The sequence below is a fragment of the Capra hircus genome (genome assembly GCF_001704415.2).
Source record: "Capra hircus breed San Clemente chromosome X unlocalized genomic scaffold, ASM170441v1, whole genome shotgun sequence".
Taxonomy (NCBI): Eukaryota; Metazoa; Chordata; class Mammalia; order Artiodactyla; family Bovidae; genus Capra; species Capra hircus.
Window position 1 is genome coordinate 2,634,260 of NW_017189516.1, and position 16,319 is coordinate 2,650,578.

Sequence of the window (16,319 nt, forward strand, 5' to 3'; positions counted from 1 at the left end):
TTGCTGGGTAGAATATTCTTGGTTTTAGGTTCTTCTCTTTCATTGCTCTAAATATGTCATGCCACTCTCCTCTGACCTGCAGAGTTTCTGCTGAGAGATCTGATAAACATATGGGCTTTTGTTTGTTTTTTTGTCTCTTTTCCTTTGCTGTTACATATACTGTTTCTTTGTCTTTAGCTTGTGTCATTTTGATTACTATGTGTCTTGGCATGTTCCTCCTTGGGTTTATCCTGCCTGGGACTCTCTGCACTTTCTGGACTTGGGTGACTGTCTACTTTCCCATGTTAAGGAAGTCTTCATCTAATTATCTATTCCAACATTTTCTCAGGTAATTTCTCTCTCTCTTCTCCTTCTCAGACCCCTAGGATGTTGCTGCATTTGACATTGTCCCTGAAGTCTCTCGTTGCTCAGCTGCTGCTGCAGCATGCCAGGCTTCCCTGTACTTCACTGACTCCGAGAGTTTGCTTTTCTGGTGTAAAAAACTTGAAAGTTGACAAGCTCATCACCACAATTGAAAAGAAAAAAAAACTGAACAAACTAAAAATCAACAATGCTTCTTAGATCCCTCAGAGAATAGAGGTCACAGGGCAAGCTGCTATGCCCAAAATTTGAGAAACAAATGAATACAGAGAATCACAGATTTTAAGGCTGTAAGTTCAAATAGTGAAAAATTTATTTGTAGACACAGTCAAAGTGATTATAATAGGTTTCTGCTTCCAAAGTGCCACTTGTAGCATTGAGGAATAGCTTGATAAGCAAGACTTTGTGGTTATAGTTTTTCCCTTTTCCAGAGTTGGGACTTCCAAAATTTTAGATCTAGAAACATCCATCATTGTTCAACTTATTTTGTTCAAAGCTGAGGTAGGGCTGAGAGGAGAGGGTATGGAGATAAGACCCCAGGAAATCTGGCTCATATTGCCAAAACTCACCAGAAAAGAATTTTTGCTAGAAAGTCAATTGAATACTTTACAGTGTAACTAGAATAGGCAAACAGATGGATATTCTTATTGGCCAGTCAATACCTTTTTATTTGACGAGTAAGCCAGGAAACATATGGATACCTTAAGATGGATTGATGAAGAATACAGCTGACTAAGTAGGAGACTGCACGAGCTATCCAGAATCTCCTGTCATACATCTGAAGCCTCCCTTTAGCGTTCCTGGGTACGTGCTGTCCCAGTATCACCGCCAGGTGCTTTTCTCAGGCATTCCGAGTTGCTTCTTGAGGTTTTCTAATGATATGAATACCCACTTTAGATGTCCCAAATTATGTCACCCCTGAAGAAAGCCCATTTTTTTTCTGTTGATAAGCTAGTTTCTAATTTTGTTGAATCAAAGAGTTTCAGGCTTCTTCCAATATTCTGACAAAATTTGAATATATATTGTTGATAGGATCCTTCTAAGCCAGAGGAAGAAAGCTTAGATTGTCAAGATCTTAGTTATGTGAGTACTTATTGTGGCATAGTGGGAATAGAGACAGAAATTAAGTCCCACAGAGCTATGCGATCTGCTTTGGAATGCTCTTATAATTAGATTTAAATATATTATATTTACTAATTATGCTTTCCTGGGATTTCTTTGGAAGGAATGATGCTAAAGCTGAAACTCCAGTACTTTGGCTACCTGATGCGAAGACTTGACTCATTGGAAAAGTCTCTGATGCTGGGAGGGATTGGGGGCAGGAGGAGTCGGGGATGACAGAGGATGAGATGGCTGGATGGCATCACTGACTCGATGGATGTGAGTCTGAGTGAACTCTGGGAGTTGGTGATGGACAGGGAGGCCTGGCATGCTGCGATTCATGGGGTCTCAAAGAGTCGGACACGACTGAGCCACTGAACTGAACTGAACTGAACTGAAATAAAAATGGTATACACGAAAAGTTGTTATGGTATTATTTTAAGCAATTAATTTTTTCTTATGGATGGATAAAAGAACCAAATCTTATGGTATTCATTATCCAGTAAAAATGAAAACCACGTGGAAGAGTGAAAGGGAATAAACTTTCTTGTTTTTTTTTTTTTTGTCAGTTTTTTGATTTTTTTTTAAAGGTGACTAATAAAAGGTAGTAATTTGAATTACTCTTTGCTAAAGGTATGGAAAGAAGAACCTGATTTTTATAAGCAGGTAGACATTATTTTTAAAATTTTAATTTTCATGTGTCTCTGTGTCTTCAAGTGACCATTAATCTTTTAAGTTAGCAAGGTCATAGAAAACCACCACACCAAAATAAAGTAGTTATGAGTGCTTAGGAAGAACGAAAATGGTCATTTTTGTCTACTTAGACTGCAGTAAAGACTTTTATTTTTGGTCATAGAAACTTTTATTTTTCCCTTTGAATAATATAACTTTCTTTGCCAAAAAGATCATTTCTTATAAGGTTTATTTGAAGTGAAGTCGCTCAGTCGTGTCTGACTCTTTGTGACCCCATGGACTGTAGCCTACCAGGCTCCTCCCTCCATGGGATTCTCCAGGCAAGAGTACTGGAGTGGGTTGCCATTTCCTTCTCCAGGGGATCTTCCCGACCCAGGGATCGAACCCAGGTCTCCCACATTCCAGGCAGACGCTTTAACCTCTGAGCCACCAGGTAAGAGTTCTTGTGACATAGGAAAGGTTTCTTAAATCAAATGACTAGCTATCAAGAGAAACTGTAAAGCTCAGGTGCTTGAGGATACAAATTTAAATGTCAATTGAGCAGATGTTCTATAAAAAACTGTTTGATATAATTTAAGCTATGTTTTTGTAATTTAGAATAGAAATATATTCTTGTGATTTTTGTAGAATTATTACAGAGGGAATTATATAAAGGGATTCTATACAGTTCAAAGAAAAATGAAGCAATGAACAAATGAATGAGGAGTTAGAATTTGTCTCGTGTTTTATCTAGGATAACAGAGATCTAGGATGGGTCAAAGAAAATGTTCTGGATTTGGCCTCTCAGAAATATTGTGCTATTTTAGAGTTAAGGAAATACAATCTAACCTAGCTTGTGCACATAAAGTAGAATAGAAAAAGTGAGTTTTTTTTTTCCCACCTCCAATGTAATGTTGCTACTGGAAAGGGTCTACAAATTTACATTGCTCTGAGATCTAATCTCAACTTTTAAGCTTCTGAGTGGTTGGAATCACTAAAGTGTTAATAGGAGGTAAATATTGAGAAATATATTTAATTATCTCAGAAGGCCTTTATTTGTTTATTTAATTATTTTGTGAGACAGGAATTAATTTTTTAAACCGGAGAATAATTGCTTTACAATATTGTGTTGGTTTCTGCTATAGAGAAACAGGAATCAACCATATATATACATACCTTCCCTCTTGAGTCTTCCTCCCATCCTCCCATCCCACTAGGTCTAGGTCATCACAGGGCACCAGGCTAGATTTGAACTCTGATTCTGATGCTTACCAGCTATCTGACATTAGATAAATTACTTAACCTCTTTGTGCCTCTGTTTTTAAATCAGTAAAAAAAAGGATAATAATGGTACCCACCTCACAGGGCAGTTGTAAACATTAAATGAACTGATACAGATAAAGTAATTAAAACAGAGCAAATGCTCATTAAATATTAGGCACCATGATTTAAAGGCATAATTTTCAAGTAACTGATAATTACACAAAGCAATTATTTCACTTTGGGAGAAAATACTAATATATTTGGAAAAACTAGCAAAAAAATTGAGTGCAAAACAGTGTGGTGCAGGTTATAATACATACAGCATTAGAGAAGAATAAATCCATGGTGAGTTTGTAGGTGATTGAAGCATGGTATGTTTCTGAGTGGGAGGAAGTTGCACTGTGGTTGGAAATGAGAACACAAGCAAAAACATGGAGGTAGGAAAAAATAAACGAGATTATTTTATGTGTAATACATTTTAACTATGGCCATATTTTGTTCTAATTCTTTCAGAATTGAGAATCTCTGTATTGGGTTGGCCAAAAAATTCATTTGGATTTCGCATATGTCATTGCAGGAAACCTGAATGAACTTTTTGGCTAACCCAATAGTAAATATGATTCGGTATGCTTAAGTAACAAAATCATTTCTAAATACCTTATATTTAGTGTGATAAATTGTACCACACTGTATGTTTTAAGGTAAAATTTTAACATATGTGTGTCAAAATATGTTTGTATACTATGATTGCATTTGAGTTTCAAATGTGCCTTGTAAGAAAGGCAGAACAAGTATTATTATTCCCACTTTTCAAGTGAGGAAGCTGAGAATCAGAGTTTATGTTACTTGCTTCAAATTTCACTGCTAGTAAGTGATAGAGATCAGATTAGCATCCAGGTCTTCTGGCTTTCAATGTAGTGTTGTTCTACTACAATATACTCATTGAATAACAAAAAGCTTAGTAAATGAGAAATAAGGACTGATTTTATGACACATATTACATTTGATCTTTGTCAAGCAAGAAAAAAATATAGGGTAAAAGTGCAGGTACTTTTACTTGTACAAACCTCAGGTGTGTTAAAAATAAATGGGCATCAGTTATTACTATATCTTTGAGATCCTATGGGCTTCCCACATGGTGCTAGTGGTAAAGAGCCTGCCTGCCAATGCAGGAGACATATGAGATGCAGGTTCGATTCATGGGTCTGGAAGATCCCATGGAGGGGGGCATTGCAATCCACTCCAGTATTCTTGCCTGGAGAATTCCATGGACAGATATAGTCCATAGGGTTGTAAAGAGTTGGACATGACTGAAGAGAGTTATGCATGCATAAATCTTTCAGATTTTCGAAGGGATTGCAACATTAGAAGTGAAATAGAAATTACATGCATGTGGCAGATTCAGATAGAACTTGTATCCTAGCTTTTCTTTTTTTCAACATTATCATTTCTTCTGAGATAATGCACTTTTTGAAACATAGAATTAAGGAACAGACTACACTTTGACAAAAACTTGCTCATGAATATTATATTTCAGCCATAATCAAACTGTTGCTATTTTAAGAAGAAAGCTTCCACTATAACATAAAAACCACTGTAAGTATATCTTTGGTATTCCTGTCAACATGCTAATAAAAGTAAAAAGCACAAAATATAACAAAGCTTATAACAAACTTACACTCATAAATGCATACATCAAGATTTCTTACATATAGTTTATACAATATGCATAACTAAGTACTTCTTAAAATTTGCAATATCAACATTTAAATTTTTATTCAGAGACTCATTGCAGTTCATTGTGGTTCCAATAATAAGTGTGTAGAAAAGTAGATTCCCTTTCCTCTTCTTTAGATAAATTTTATATTATTTCTGTTATTATATGGTAGTGCCAGTCATCTGCTTTATTAAGGAAGGATTGCATCTTGTTTAGGGAGAGAGTACCCTAAAAGAATCTCAATGAGCAACAAAAACCCTACTATTCTCTTTTGGGAGCCTAAGGCAGAAGCACAAGAAAATTGGAGACAAACTAGCTTTTGATTAGCTTTACCTTCCTCAGTTTCCAGATTGTACACTGAATGGAGACTTTAGGGCCATTTGGCTGAAGACTAGGCTGTTCTAACACATAATCATTTTCCTGAGGGAAAGAAATGGTCATACTTTCCTAGCCAATCAGTGCTACAAAGAAAGAGGGTGATAGTACATTTTATGTAGCTCCTGGCTCACTCCAGTTCTCATCTGTTGGCATGCATGCAAAGAAATATGTTAGGATCACTGAGAACTATTAGCTAAATTTATATCTTAAAAAGCTAGTTCTCACCCTTGGTAAAGCTTTTATTTGAGAGGGAAAACTTTAATCTCAGACCTATTTTTTACAGTGCCAAGATACAAATTTTGTCCATCTTTAAGTGAAAGCTCAGAAAACCATTTATAATTTAGTTCATAGACTTGAACTGAATTTTAACACTAAAAATGTCTTTAGGACCTCTAATTATGTGAATTCATAAATGAGATAGATTTATAGGTACACATTAAGTCAAATAAGTGAAAATTATTAATGGAAGTTCTTATTTTTATTGTGAATGATTTGAGAAAATAGTGATTTGGGAATCATAAAAAATAGGCTTAAACTATTCATTATATATTTCTTCTCCTTTTTCTGGCAAGGAGGTCTTCTTCTTGGGTACATAAGTCATGCTGGACAAAGAATGCTTTCTGAATGTAGACAGCCTTCTCCTAAAGTTCCCCCCTGAAAAGAAATACAGTAGAGGGTCAAAGCAACAATTTGATGCAGCCAGAGACAAGGTTATGACCACTGACTTTTGCATTCTAAGGACAGAATCACAGGGTTTTGTTTCATTGTGTAAAAAATGAAGGTGAATGGTACGTTGAATATGATATGGCATGAAGCTGATCAAAAAGGCAGCTGTCACAACTATGATCATTCCTATAGCTTTTTTACGACTTGATAGATTTTTCTTCATTGAATTTTTTAGTAAGGTCAAAATGATCATTGTGTAACATACAATTATAATAATGAAAGGAATGATAAATCCAAAAAATAATGACACATAATGCAAGACCAAGACATAATATTTAGCTTGATTGTCCTGTGGAGGCTCAAAGCACTTGGTATTATTTTTCTCATCTTTGTAAGATTTGGACATTAAAAATGGAGAACTAGTCAAAATCACAAAAATCCAAATACCAACACACACAAACCTGGCTTTTTTCTGTGTAACCAAATTAATATTTTGGACTGGGAAAACAATTGCAATGCATCGGAAAAAGCTCATGGCTGTCATAAAGAAGATGCTACAATAGAGGTTGACATACAAGGCATAGGTGCTGAGGCGACACAAAAAGTCACCAAAGAGCCAAATGCCTTTGTGAACATAATAGACCACACGGAGAGGTAGTGTGCACACACACAGTAGATCAGCTACTGCTAAATTAATCATGTATACTTGGTAGGCTGACTTCTCATGATATGTTTTTATGAGGATATAGAGCACAAAGCCATTGCCAAAGAAGCCCACAACGGAGATCATAGAGTACAAGGTGGAATACACTTGATTTCGGAAATCATCAATAGTGTCATTGCATGCATTACTACTGAAGGAAGATACTGTCAGATTTCCAACTCCATCCATGTTTCTCTAGGAGAGTCTTCTCGGTGCCTGCAATGTATATAAAAAATCTTGTCAATTTTTGCTCTTCCATAAATTATAGGGCGTACTAACGTTTCATTTTATAGTGTTGCTATGTATATATTTTTTTGAAAACAGCAGGAAGCAAGAGTGGTGGGTGAATAAAAAGATATTCTTCTAGACTTTGCCCCCAGGAGAAGGGTTTGGGTCCTATACGCACCCAGAGAACTCTTTTCCCCCATTTCCTATCCATGTTTGCCTGATGGACTTCTTAATCTTTAAGACCTAGCTAAAAGAGATATGCCTTATTTTAGGCCTTATTACTCCAGTACTACCCTATAAATCTTCCTTTTAAATGGGTTTGTTTTTTAGAGAAAAGTTTTAAAGATAGTAGTTTCATGAGTATCTATCTTCTTTTTTTTCTTTATTTTTATTATTTATTTATTTTTTACAATATTGTATTGGCTTCTATCTATCTATCTGTCTATCTATCTATCTATCTATCTATCTATCTATCTATCTATCATCTCTTTCTCTATTAGAAGAGCTCTAGATTCTTTCTGAGAATAAAATCTGGAGGAAAATGCTTAGTTCCCCCACAAAGAAGTCTTCCTAGGTAACAGCTGCTGGGTGATGCTTGTACCTAAGGAAAACAATTAAATTTGTTATCAGTGGAACTCACTCCTTGGAGGAGAATCTTAATCTAGAACATGGTGGACTCTATTTAGAACCACAGAACACCAAGGCTGGGGAAACTTTAGAAGCTATCTAGTTATTTTAATGAGGAAAAAGGGTGAAATACATTTCCAAAATCTGCACCTAAGTTAAGGCTCTGAGGAGAACTGCAGCATATACTTCCTTGGTGGCTCAGCGGTAAAGTGTCCGCCTATGATGCAGGAGACCCTGGTTCGATTCCAAGGTGGGGAAGATCCCCTGGAGAAGGAAACGGCAACCTACTCCAGTAATCTTGCCTGGAAAATCCCATGGATGGAGGAGCCTGGTGGGCTACAGTCCATGGGGTCGCAGAGTTGGACACGACTGAATGACTTCCCTTTCCCTTTCTGGGTGAGGAAATTGTTGTACTTGCTCATGCTTGCTCTATTCCCAGAATCGCATTCAAAGTCTTACTGTTCAACAACACATGGTCATGTCTCTTATAGCAAGAGATTGTTGCTTGGTCTGGCCTATCTTTATCAGGGCAGCTTTATCTGCCCAGCTCTATCAGGGCAATAAATAAGCTCTAATCAAAAAGATATAGGGATGAGATAGTGCAGAAGTAGTGATTTCCTATGTTCCTTCACATTCTTCTCTTTTATTCTTTAAGGAGATGGGAACAACTCATCAATTTATAATATGGTAGATAATCTTTGGTTGAAATATGATTTGTTGGCCTGTTACACAGATCTTTCTCCCTGGTAAGAGAGGGGTTAGGGTTTGTAAAGTGGGAAGATTGCTTCAGCATGCAAGAATTGCTGGCAATGAAAGAGACTGAATTAGTCTCTGTGTCAAGGATACATATACAGGGAGCTATGGTTGTGGTTGTAGATGGGATATAACTTTCCAGGTTTACTACTGCTAACAATTTTATTTGCTGTGAGGGTATGTCATCTATTCATTTGTCCATCTATTTTTTCCTTTCATTAAAAATGTCATTGCTGGGAGTTCTCTGGTGGCCTAGTGGTTAGTATTACATGCTTTCACTGAGGTGGCCTGGGTCCAATCCCTGGATGGAGAACTGAGATCCCACAAGCTTTGCAGTGTGGCCAAAAAAAGTCATTATTTTCCACCAAGCAATGTTGATATACAGTAAAAAATTTGAAGGTGAATCATTTTGAGGGTATATAACTAAGATCACAGAGAAAAATTAGTTCATTATTCTCAACCTTTGCATTATTTCTCAGTTTGCTTTCCACTTAACCTGCCTCTTTCACCATCACTTTTCTGAATTCAGGTGCAATTGTGGAAGAAAGAATCTCCGTAAACTTATTCTAGCTAGCCCTGTATTGGGTTTTCTCCAAATCAGGCAGTGTTAGCCTGTGAGGCACTAGGTGGTGCTGTTGAGATTTTTGATATAGTCTTTTATTTTTTATTTATTTAATTTTATTTTAAGTTTATTTTTTTCATTATTTATTTATTTTTATTTTACTTTACAGTACTGTATTGGTTCTGCCATACATTGACATGAATTCGCCATGGGTGTACATGAGTTTCCAATCCTGAACCCCCCTCCCACCTCTCTCCCCACATCATCTCTCTGGATCATCCCAGTGCACCAGCCCCAAGCATCCTGTATCCTGCATCGAACATAGACTGGCGATTTGTTTCTTACGTGATAGTATACATGTTTCAATGCCATTCTCCCAAATCATCCCACCCTCACCCTCTCCCACAGAGTCCAAAAGTCTGTTCTATACATCTGTGTCTCTTTTGCTGTCTCGCATAGAGGGTTATCATTACCATCCTTCTAAATTCCATATATATGTGTTAGTATACTGTATTGGTGGTTTTCTTTCTGGCTTACTTCACTCTGTATAATAGGCTCCAGTTTCATCCACCTCATTAGAACTGATTCAAATGTATTCTTTTTAATGGCTGAGTAATACTCCATTGTGTATATGTACTGCAGCTTTCTTATCCATTCATTTGCTGATGGACATCTAGGTTACTTCCATGTCCTGGCTATTATAAACAGTGCTGCGATGAACATTGGGGTACATGTGTCTCTTTCAATTCTGGTTTCCTCGGTGTGTATGCCCAGCATTGGGATTGCTGAGTCATAAGCCAGTTCTATTTTTTTTTTAAGGAATCTCCACACTGTTCTCCATAGTGTCTGTACTAGTTTGCATTCCCACCAACAGTGTAAGAGGGTTCCCTTTTCTCCACACCCTCTCCAGCATTTATTGCTTGTAGACTTTTGGATCGCAGCCATTCTGACTGGTGTGAAATGGTACCTCATTGTGGTTTTGATTTGCATTTCTCTGATAATGAGTGATGTTGAGCATCTTTTCATGTGTTTGTTAGCCATCTGAAATGCCTTTTTAAAAAAATAACCACATTTGAAAGGTATCAAACAATTACCATCTGTCCTTTGTACCACCACCAACACTCACTATATTCTGCTACAAACTCTTTCCAAAATAATTCTGTATACATTATAGCTTCCAATTATCTCACATTACTTCTCTAAAAATCTTCAGTGGTCCTTCAGTGTCTTCAAAATAAAATCCAGACTTCCTGGCCTGATATTTAAGCCTCTTGAAAGAGCCCCTGGAGGAGGGCATGGCAGTCCACTCCAGTATTCTTGCCTGTAGAATCTGATAGACAGAGGAGCCTGGCAGGCTACAGTCCATAGGGTCGCAGAGTCAGATATGACTGAAGTGACTTAGTGCACACACACACACACACACACACACACACACACACACAGAGTCTGGTTGCAACTGAACTTTCCTAGCCTCTCTCTCACTTCTCCCTTTTTGTATACCCTATATTTCAATAAACAACTACTTTACTATATCAGGGACATGAGCTATATGTTTTCCCACTTATCTGTCTTTTTTCATGGTATTTCTTCTTCATGAAATGACATTTTCTCCATCTATGTGTGTGCAAAAGCTACACATCTTTCAGCTCTTCTTGACACTTTCTTGACAAAGTCTTCCCTTAGCCTCCTTCCAAGGTAATTTCTATCTTTCCCCTTCTAGGGAACTTTAAATCTGTCTTTCAGATCAGTGGTGTGTATGTGTTTGTTATCTTCCCTCATAGACTTTCTGATTGATATATAAAGGGCTCACACAGGGCCAACACATATGTACTTTGCTCATAAATGCTCATAAATATTAATAGAATGAATGAGTAAATAAACGACAGAGCAAGTTTATCATTTGAAAGTATTGTTTATCATTCTAACCACTGAAAGTTATCTTTTCACTCCACTATTTTTTAAAACTTTCCTAACCTCAGAACCTAAAGTGGATCTGTTAAGTTGCTTCCTAAAGTACTAAGAAAGGCACTAAATCATAAGGTTAATTATAATATTAAAACACTTATATCTTGACAAATATTAATCGTTTGTTTTACTTGTCTGTTAAATATTATAAATAATTTTGAAATTCTCAGGTGTTTGAATGAAAGATGCCAAATAAAATGGATAAATTAATTAAATAAGAAATAGGTTTCTTTAGTACCATTAATAAATTTATTGGTCGTTACTAAAAAAGCTTTCCTTGTACTTTTGATATTTAGATTTGACTGCTTATTTATAACCAAGTCAAGCCATTGACTTATATTAGGTCAAAAAAAGAAAATTTTAAAACTTTCAAACAAGTAGTGAATACTAGAAGTTTAGAGATCATTTAGTTCAAGCTACTCATTTTGCAGATGATAGTTTTACTTACCTCAAACAGTATTTGATTCATTTTTATAGAATTGACTGTCATCTCCTAATAATGATATCCACACTATATGGAAACAGAGATGCTTAAGGACGCATCTCTGCCTTTGAACAGCTCATAGAATGGTGGGGGAGAGGAGTGATAGCTCGGAAGTATGAAGAAGTTGTAGTACAGTATGGTAAGAGCTATCCTAGCACAAAATGAATTGGCTATTAGTTGATTCATATATACAAACAACAGGGACTTCCCAAGTGCTCAGTGGTAAAGAATCTGCCTGCCAATACCAGAGATGCAGGTTTGATCCCTGGGTTGGGATGATCTCCTAGAGGAGGAAATGGTAACCCACTCTAGTATTCTTGCCTGGAAAATCCATGGACAGAGGAGCCTGGTAGGCTATAGTTCATGGGGTTGCAGAGTCAGACATGACTGAGCACATATGCAAACATATACAGGCAATAAACATAAATGAAATTAATATTTAGTGCAGATGATGAAGGAAGTTACTTTGTTAAGATAACTAGTGAGTTGAAAAACAAGATTTATTTAGAAAATAGAGCCATACCTCTTTCTGGCACTGCAGTACCCGTCACGAATATTCTTGGTTAGTGGTCAGCACTTATGATGTAATATCAGATGAAGCCTAAGCTGAAATCATAAGATTGAAAAGGAAGTTAATGACTTTAGAAGCAGTCCAGAAGGTCATGGGAGCTTAGCAGCCTTAAGCACATATCCAGGGTGTGTGATGGGACATCATAGCTTTACTGACCGACTTAGAGCTAGTTACTGGATTCCATGTATCCTTGTTTCCACTCCACTCATTTTTACATCCTCAGGGGAAAATTTAAAATAAAGACCAGAGTGATTACTCATGTCTGCTGCTCTATTAATAGTTTCTGTATCTAGAGATGAACACAGTATTATAAAAATTCTCTTCTATGAAGCCATGATATTTTCCCTATTTTCTCTTCTAAATAGCTCTTTATAAAGTTCAAAGGAGAAATAACTTGGAACTTCATATCCAAGGATCTAGTTTGCTAGGAAGAGGAATTAGGACTTGAAAAATATCAAGTATATCTGCCTGTGATGGCTTAGGGACAGTTTTCCTCGGACGAATGATGATTTAGAAGACTTTGGGCTCTTTTCCCTAAAATTTCATAATAATAGTTATGGACTTAATCATCAATTTGGCATATGTTATATACTTTTGGATATCAACTGTTTTATAGTTTGTATAGTTAGCTTTTCATGAGTGTATGTATCTTCAACTAAACTATCAGAAAATCTAAGAAAGTACAAAAAATCTCCAAGAAATGAACAAAGAAGGGCTTTCTTAAAACAGTAGCTCTCTGAATACTTGTTTCCTAAATTTGTGTTGCCCTATGGCAACTTTCATCCCTATATGCAAGGACCCCAGAGGCTGGCCATTTTTCTTTTATTTGTGGTCTAAGTGTCAACAAAATAAACATGTTTCTTCAATTTATCCTTCAGTTCAGTTCAGTTGCTCAGTCGTGTCTGACTCTCTGTGACCCCATGAACTGCAGCATGCCAGGCCTCCCTGCCCATCACCAACTCCTGGAGCCTACTGAAACGCATGTCCATCACATTGGTGATGCCATCCAGCTATCTCATTCTCTGTTATCTCCTTCTCCTCCCACCTTCAATCTTTCCCAGCGTCAGGGTCTTTTCCAGTGAGTCAGTTCTTTGCATCAGGTGGCCAAAGTAGTGGCTACAGCATCAGTCCTTCCAATGAATGTTCAAGACTGATTTCCTTTAGAATTTACTGGTTGGATCTCCTTACAGTCCGAAGGACTCTTAAGAGTCACAGTTCAAAAGTATCAATTCTTTGGCTCTCAGCTTTCTTTATAGTCCAACTCTCACATTCACACGTGACTACTGGAAAAACCACAGCTTTGACTAGATGGACCTTAGCAAGTTTAAAATAGGTTGGAACTTTTCAAAGGAACTCTGCCAAAAAAAAAAAAAAAAGGAAAATCAAAATGAAAATAAAGAAAATGTGAAAATATGAAACAGCTTAAAAAGTAGGAATCTGAACCCACAGCTATGATATTGATGTTTGAGTCCACCACATATTCAGATAATCATTTTTCAAATATTCTCCAATTTCTTCTCTCTCTCAGAATTTTCCGTTCATCCCCAGGCAAGGAGTTGACATAAGTAAGCTTCTACTAGCAGTCTGGAGGAAGTAAGCATTGCAGGTGGGAAATTACTCAAACAGAGTTGGCTTTTATATCTTGTTACTCAGGCATTAAAACTTCTTTGGGGATTTAGCTTATCCTGGGGCTCTTTAATCAATAAAGATATATTGACTGAATATTTAATAAAAATAACCTTTCTAAGCCAGGAATTATATGATTCCAGTCATTTTCTCTAGGTGAAAATCAACTTTGGCTCTGTCACAGTTTTGTGTTTAGACAAAGTTTATATTTATCCCCAGTGTGGAAAGAGAAAGTTTATGAATTTCTAAGACCCATCTATGAGAAGTGTAGTTTTACCAGGCTAATGCACTAATTGTCCAAATTTATGGTAGCTGTAGAACTACAATTTAGCTTTCTCTCTGTACATGCACAAGTGAGTAAAAGTCACATTGCCTGGGCAACAATGTAATGTTTCCCCAAGTTTGGGATTTTGAAGTGTCTTCCATGGTTCCTTTAGAAATTTCCTTTAGAAATTCTGAGTTTGCATATGGTAGGCATTCAACACTCTTACTTTTTGCCCCTCTTTTCTTTTTTGTTTACTTGAGAACTCTTGTCTCTGACATCAGCTTCTGCCATAATTGGATTCTACCATTCTTGTCTGGGTGATTGAGTGAGGGAAGATGAGGCAATAAAGTAAATGTGTGGATATATAACTTTGGGGTTCAATTATTTATTTCAGGAGGTACTCAAATTTTTATTTGGCTCGTCTAGTCCATGTATATCTATCTATCTATCGGTCAATCTATCTATCTACCTATCTATCTTCATTATCATCATCATCTATCTACTCTCTTTGCATCAGCCCTTAACCTCCATTGATCTGTAACCTGGTCAAGCTTCAGTGAACAAGTAAGTAGGAGTTCCCAAAGATAACCTGAGAATATAAGGTCCCAATTCATATATGATACCCTTCATTTTTGCTGCAAAAAAACTATCTATGAATGAGGATGACTTATATACTGTTGTGCCTTCCAAGTGTGGCCCAGGTAGAGCTAGTGATCCATAGCATCTTCAGGTAGTCCCCAGGCTAGTATCTTCTATTAAATGAAAATAGTAACTGTGCCTCTTTTTCGCTTATATTCAAACAAAAAGTCATTCCTGATCCAATTTAATATTTCTTTCGTTTGAGGTCCTACATTATTTTGTTTGTACTTGATAATTTTCACTAATCGTTTCATGTCATACTCATCTCTGTGGTTATTCAATTTAAACTTCACTATTCTTCCTACTGGGCAGTCCCACCAGACTTAAGGAGCAAAACCCAAGTATTCTTTATTTTTCATCTTAGAAAAAAAGAGCAAATAAGTTAAGAGATTTACAGTTTCAATAAAGAGGAACCAGACAGAAGTTTTTTGTGAACTTGATTTAAGACTTCTAGATGTTCCTAGAGTTTCTCTTAGGTGAACATCTGAGAGAAAGTATCACTTTATTCCTCTTTGAATGTATCAGCTGTGCTCAAGATACAGGTTTCTTCAGGCCCTCTAAAGGTAGCACAACAGTTTTAACTTTGACAGTGGTTTCTAAACTAGGTGCTAATTTTGCAATGTAAAGTTATTGGACTTTCTAGGGCTCAAAGGTCTTTCCCCCCTTCCCCTTGGCCTTACCCCCTTTGTTTTATAACAAATAACAACATATCTGATTCTGGCAGTATGGTCACTATTCCTCATAACCTGCAAGGGAGAAGCTGCTTAAGTCTTCTTTGTTGGTCCCTTTTATTTTATTTATTTTTTAAAATATAAATTTATTAATTTTAATTGGAGGCTAATTACTTTACAATATTGTATTGGTTTTGCCACACACCAACATAAATCCTCCACAGGTGGACATGTGTTCCCCATTCTGAACCCCCTCCCACTTCCCTCCCCATACCATCCCTCTGGGTCATCCCAGTGCACCAGCCCCGAGCATGCTGTATCATGCATCGAACCAGGACTGGCGATTCGTTTCATATGATTTTATACATGTTTCAATGCCATATTCCCCAATCATTTCACCCTCGTCCTCTCCCACAGAGTCCAAAAGACTGTTCTATACATCTGTGTCTCTTGCTGTCTCGCATACAGGGTTATCGTTATCATCTTTCTAAATTCCATATATATGCATTAGTATACTGTATTGGTGTTTTTCTTTCTGGCTTACTTCACTCTGTATAATAGGCTCCAATTTCATCCATCTCATTAGAACTGATTCAAATGTATTCTTTTTAATGGCTGAGTAATACCCCATTGTGTATAGGTACCACAGCTTTCTTTTTTTAAAATATAAATTCATTTATTTTAATTGGAGGCTAATTACTTTACAATATTGTATTGGTTTTGCCATACATCAACATGAATTCGCCACAGGTGTGCATGTGTTCCCCATCCAAAACCTCCCTCCCACCTCCCTCCACATACCATCCCTCTGGGTCATCCCAGTGCACCAGCCCCGAGCATCCTGTATCATGCATCGAACCTGGACTGGCGATTCATTTCACATATGATACTGTACATGTTTCAATGCCATTCTCCCAAATCATCCCACTCTTGCCCTCTCCCAAAGAGTCCAAAAGACTGTTCTATACATCTGCGTCTCTTTTACTGTCTCGAACAGGGTTATTGTTACCATCTTTATAAATTCCATATATATGCATTAGTATACTGTATTGGTGTTTTTCTTTCTGG

General features: G+C 36.8%; 1 protein-coding gene across 1 annotated transcript in view; it reads right to left on the reverse strand.

Annotated features, from left to right (window-relative positions):
* Window positions 1-4,909: 4,909 nt before the first annotated feature.
* Window positions 4,910-16,319, reverse strand: part of CYSLTR1 (cysteinyl leukotriene receptor 1) — a 70,544-nt gene continuing 59,134 nt past the window's right edge. Inside the window, exons 2-3 of the mRNA XM_005700599.3 lie at window positions 12,003-12,085; window positions 4,910-7,076 (exon numbers count right to left, since the gene is read on the reverse strand). Coding sequence (XP_005700656.1) covers window positions 6,027-7,049 — 1,023 coding nt within the window. The 5' untranslated portion in view covers window positions 7,050-7,076; window positions 12,003-12,085 and the 3' untranslated portion in view covers window positions 4,910-6,026. The remainder of the gene's footprint in view (window positions 7,077-12,002; window positions 12,086-16,319) is intronic.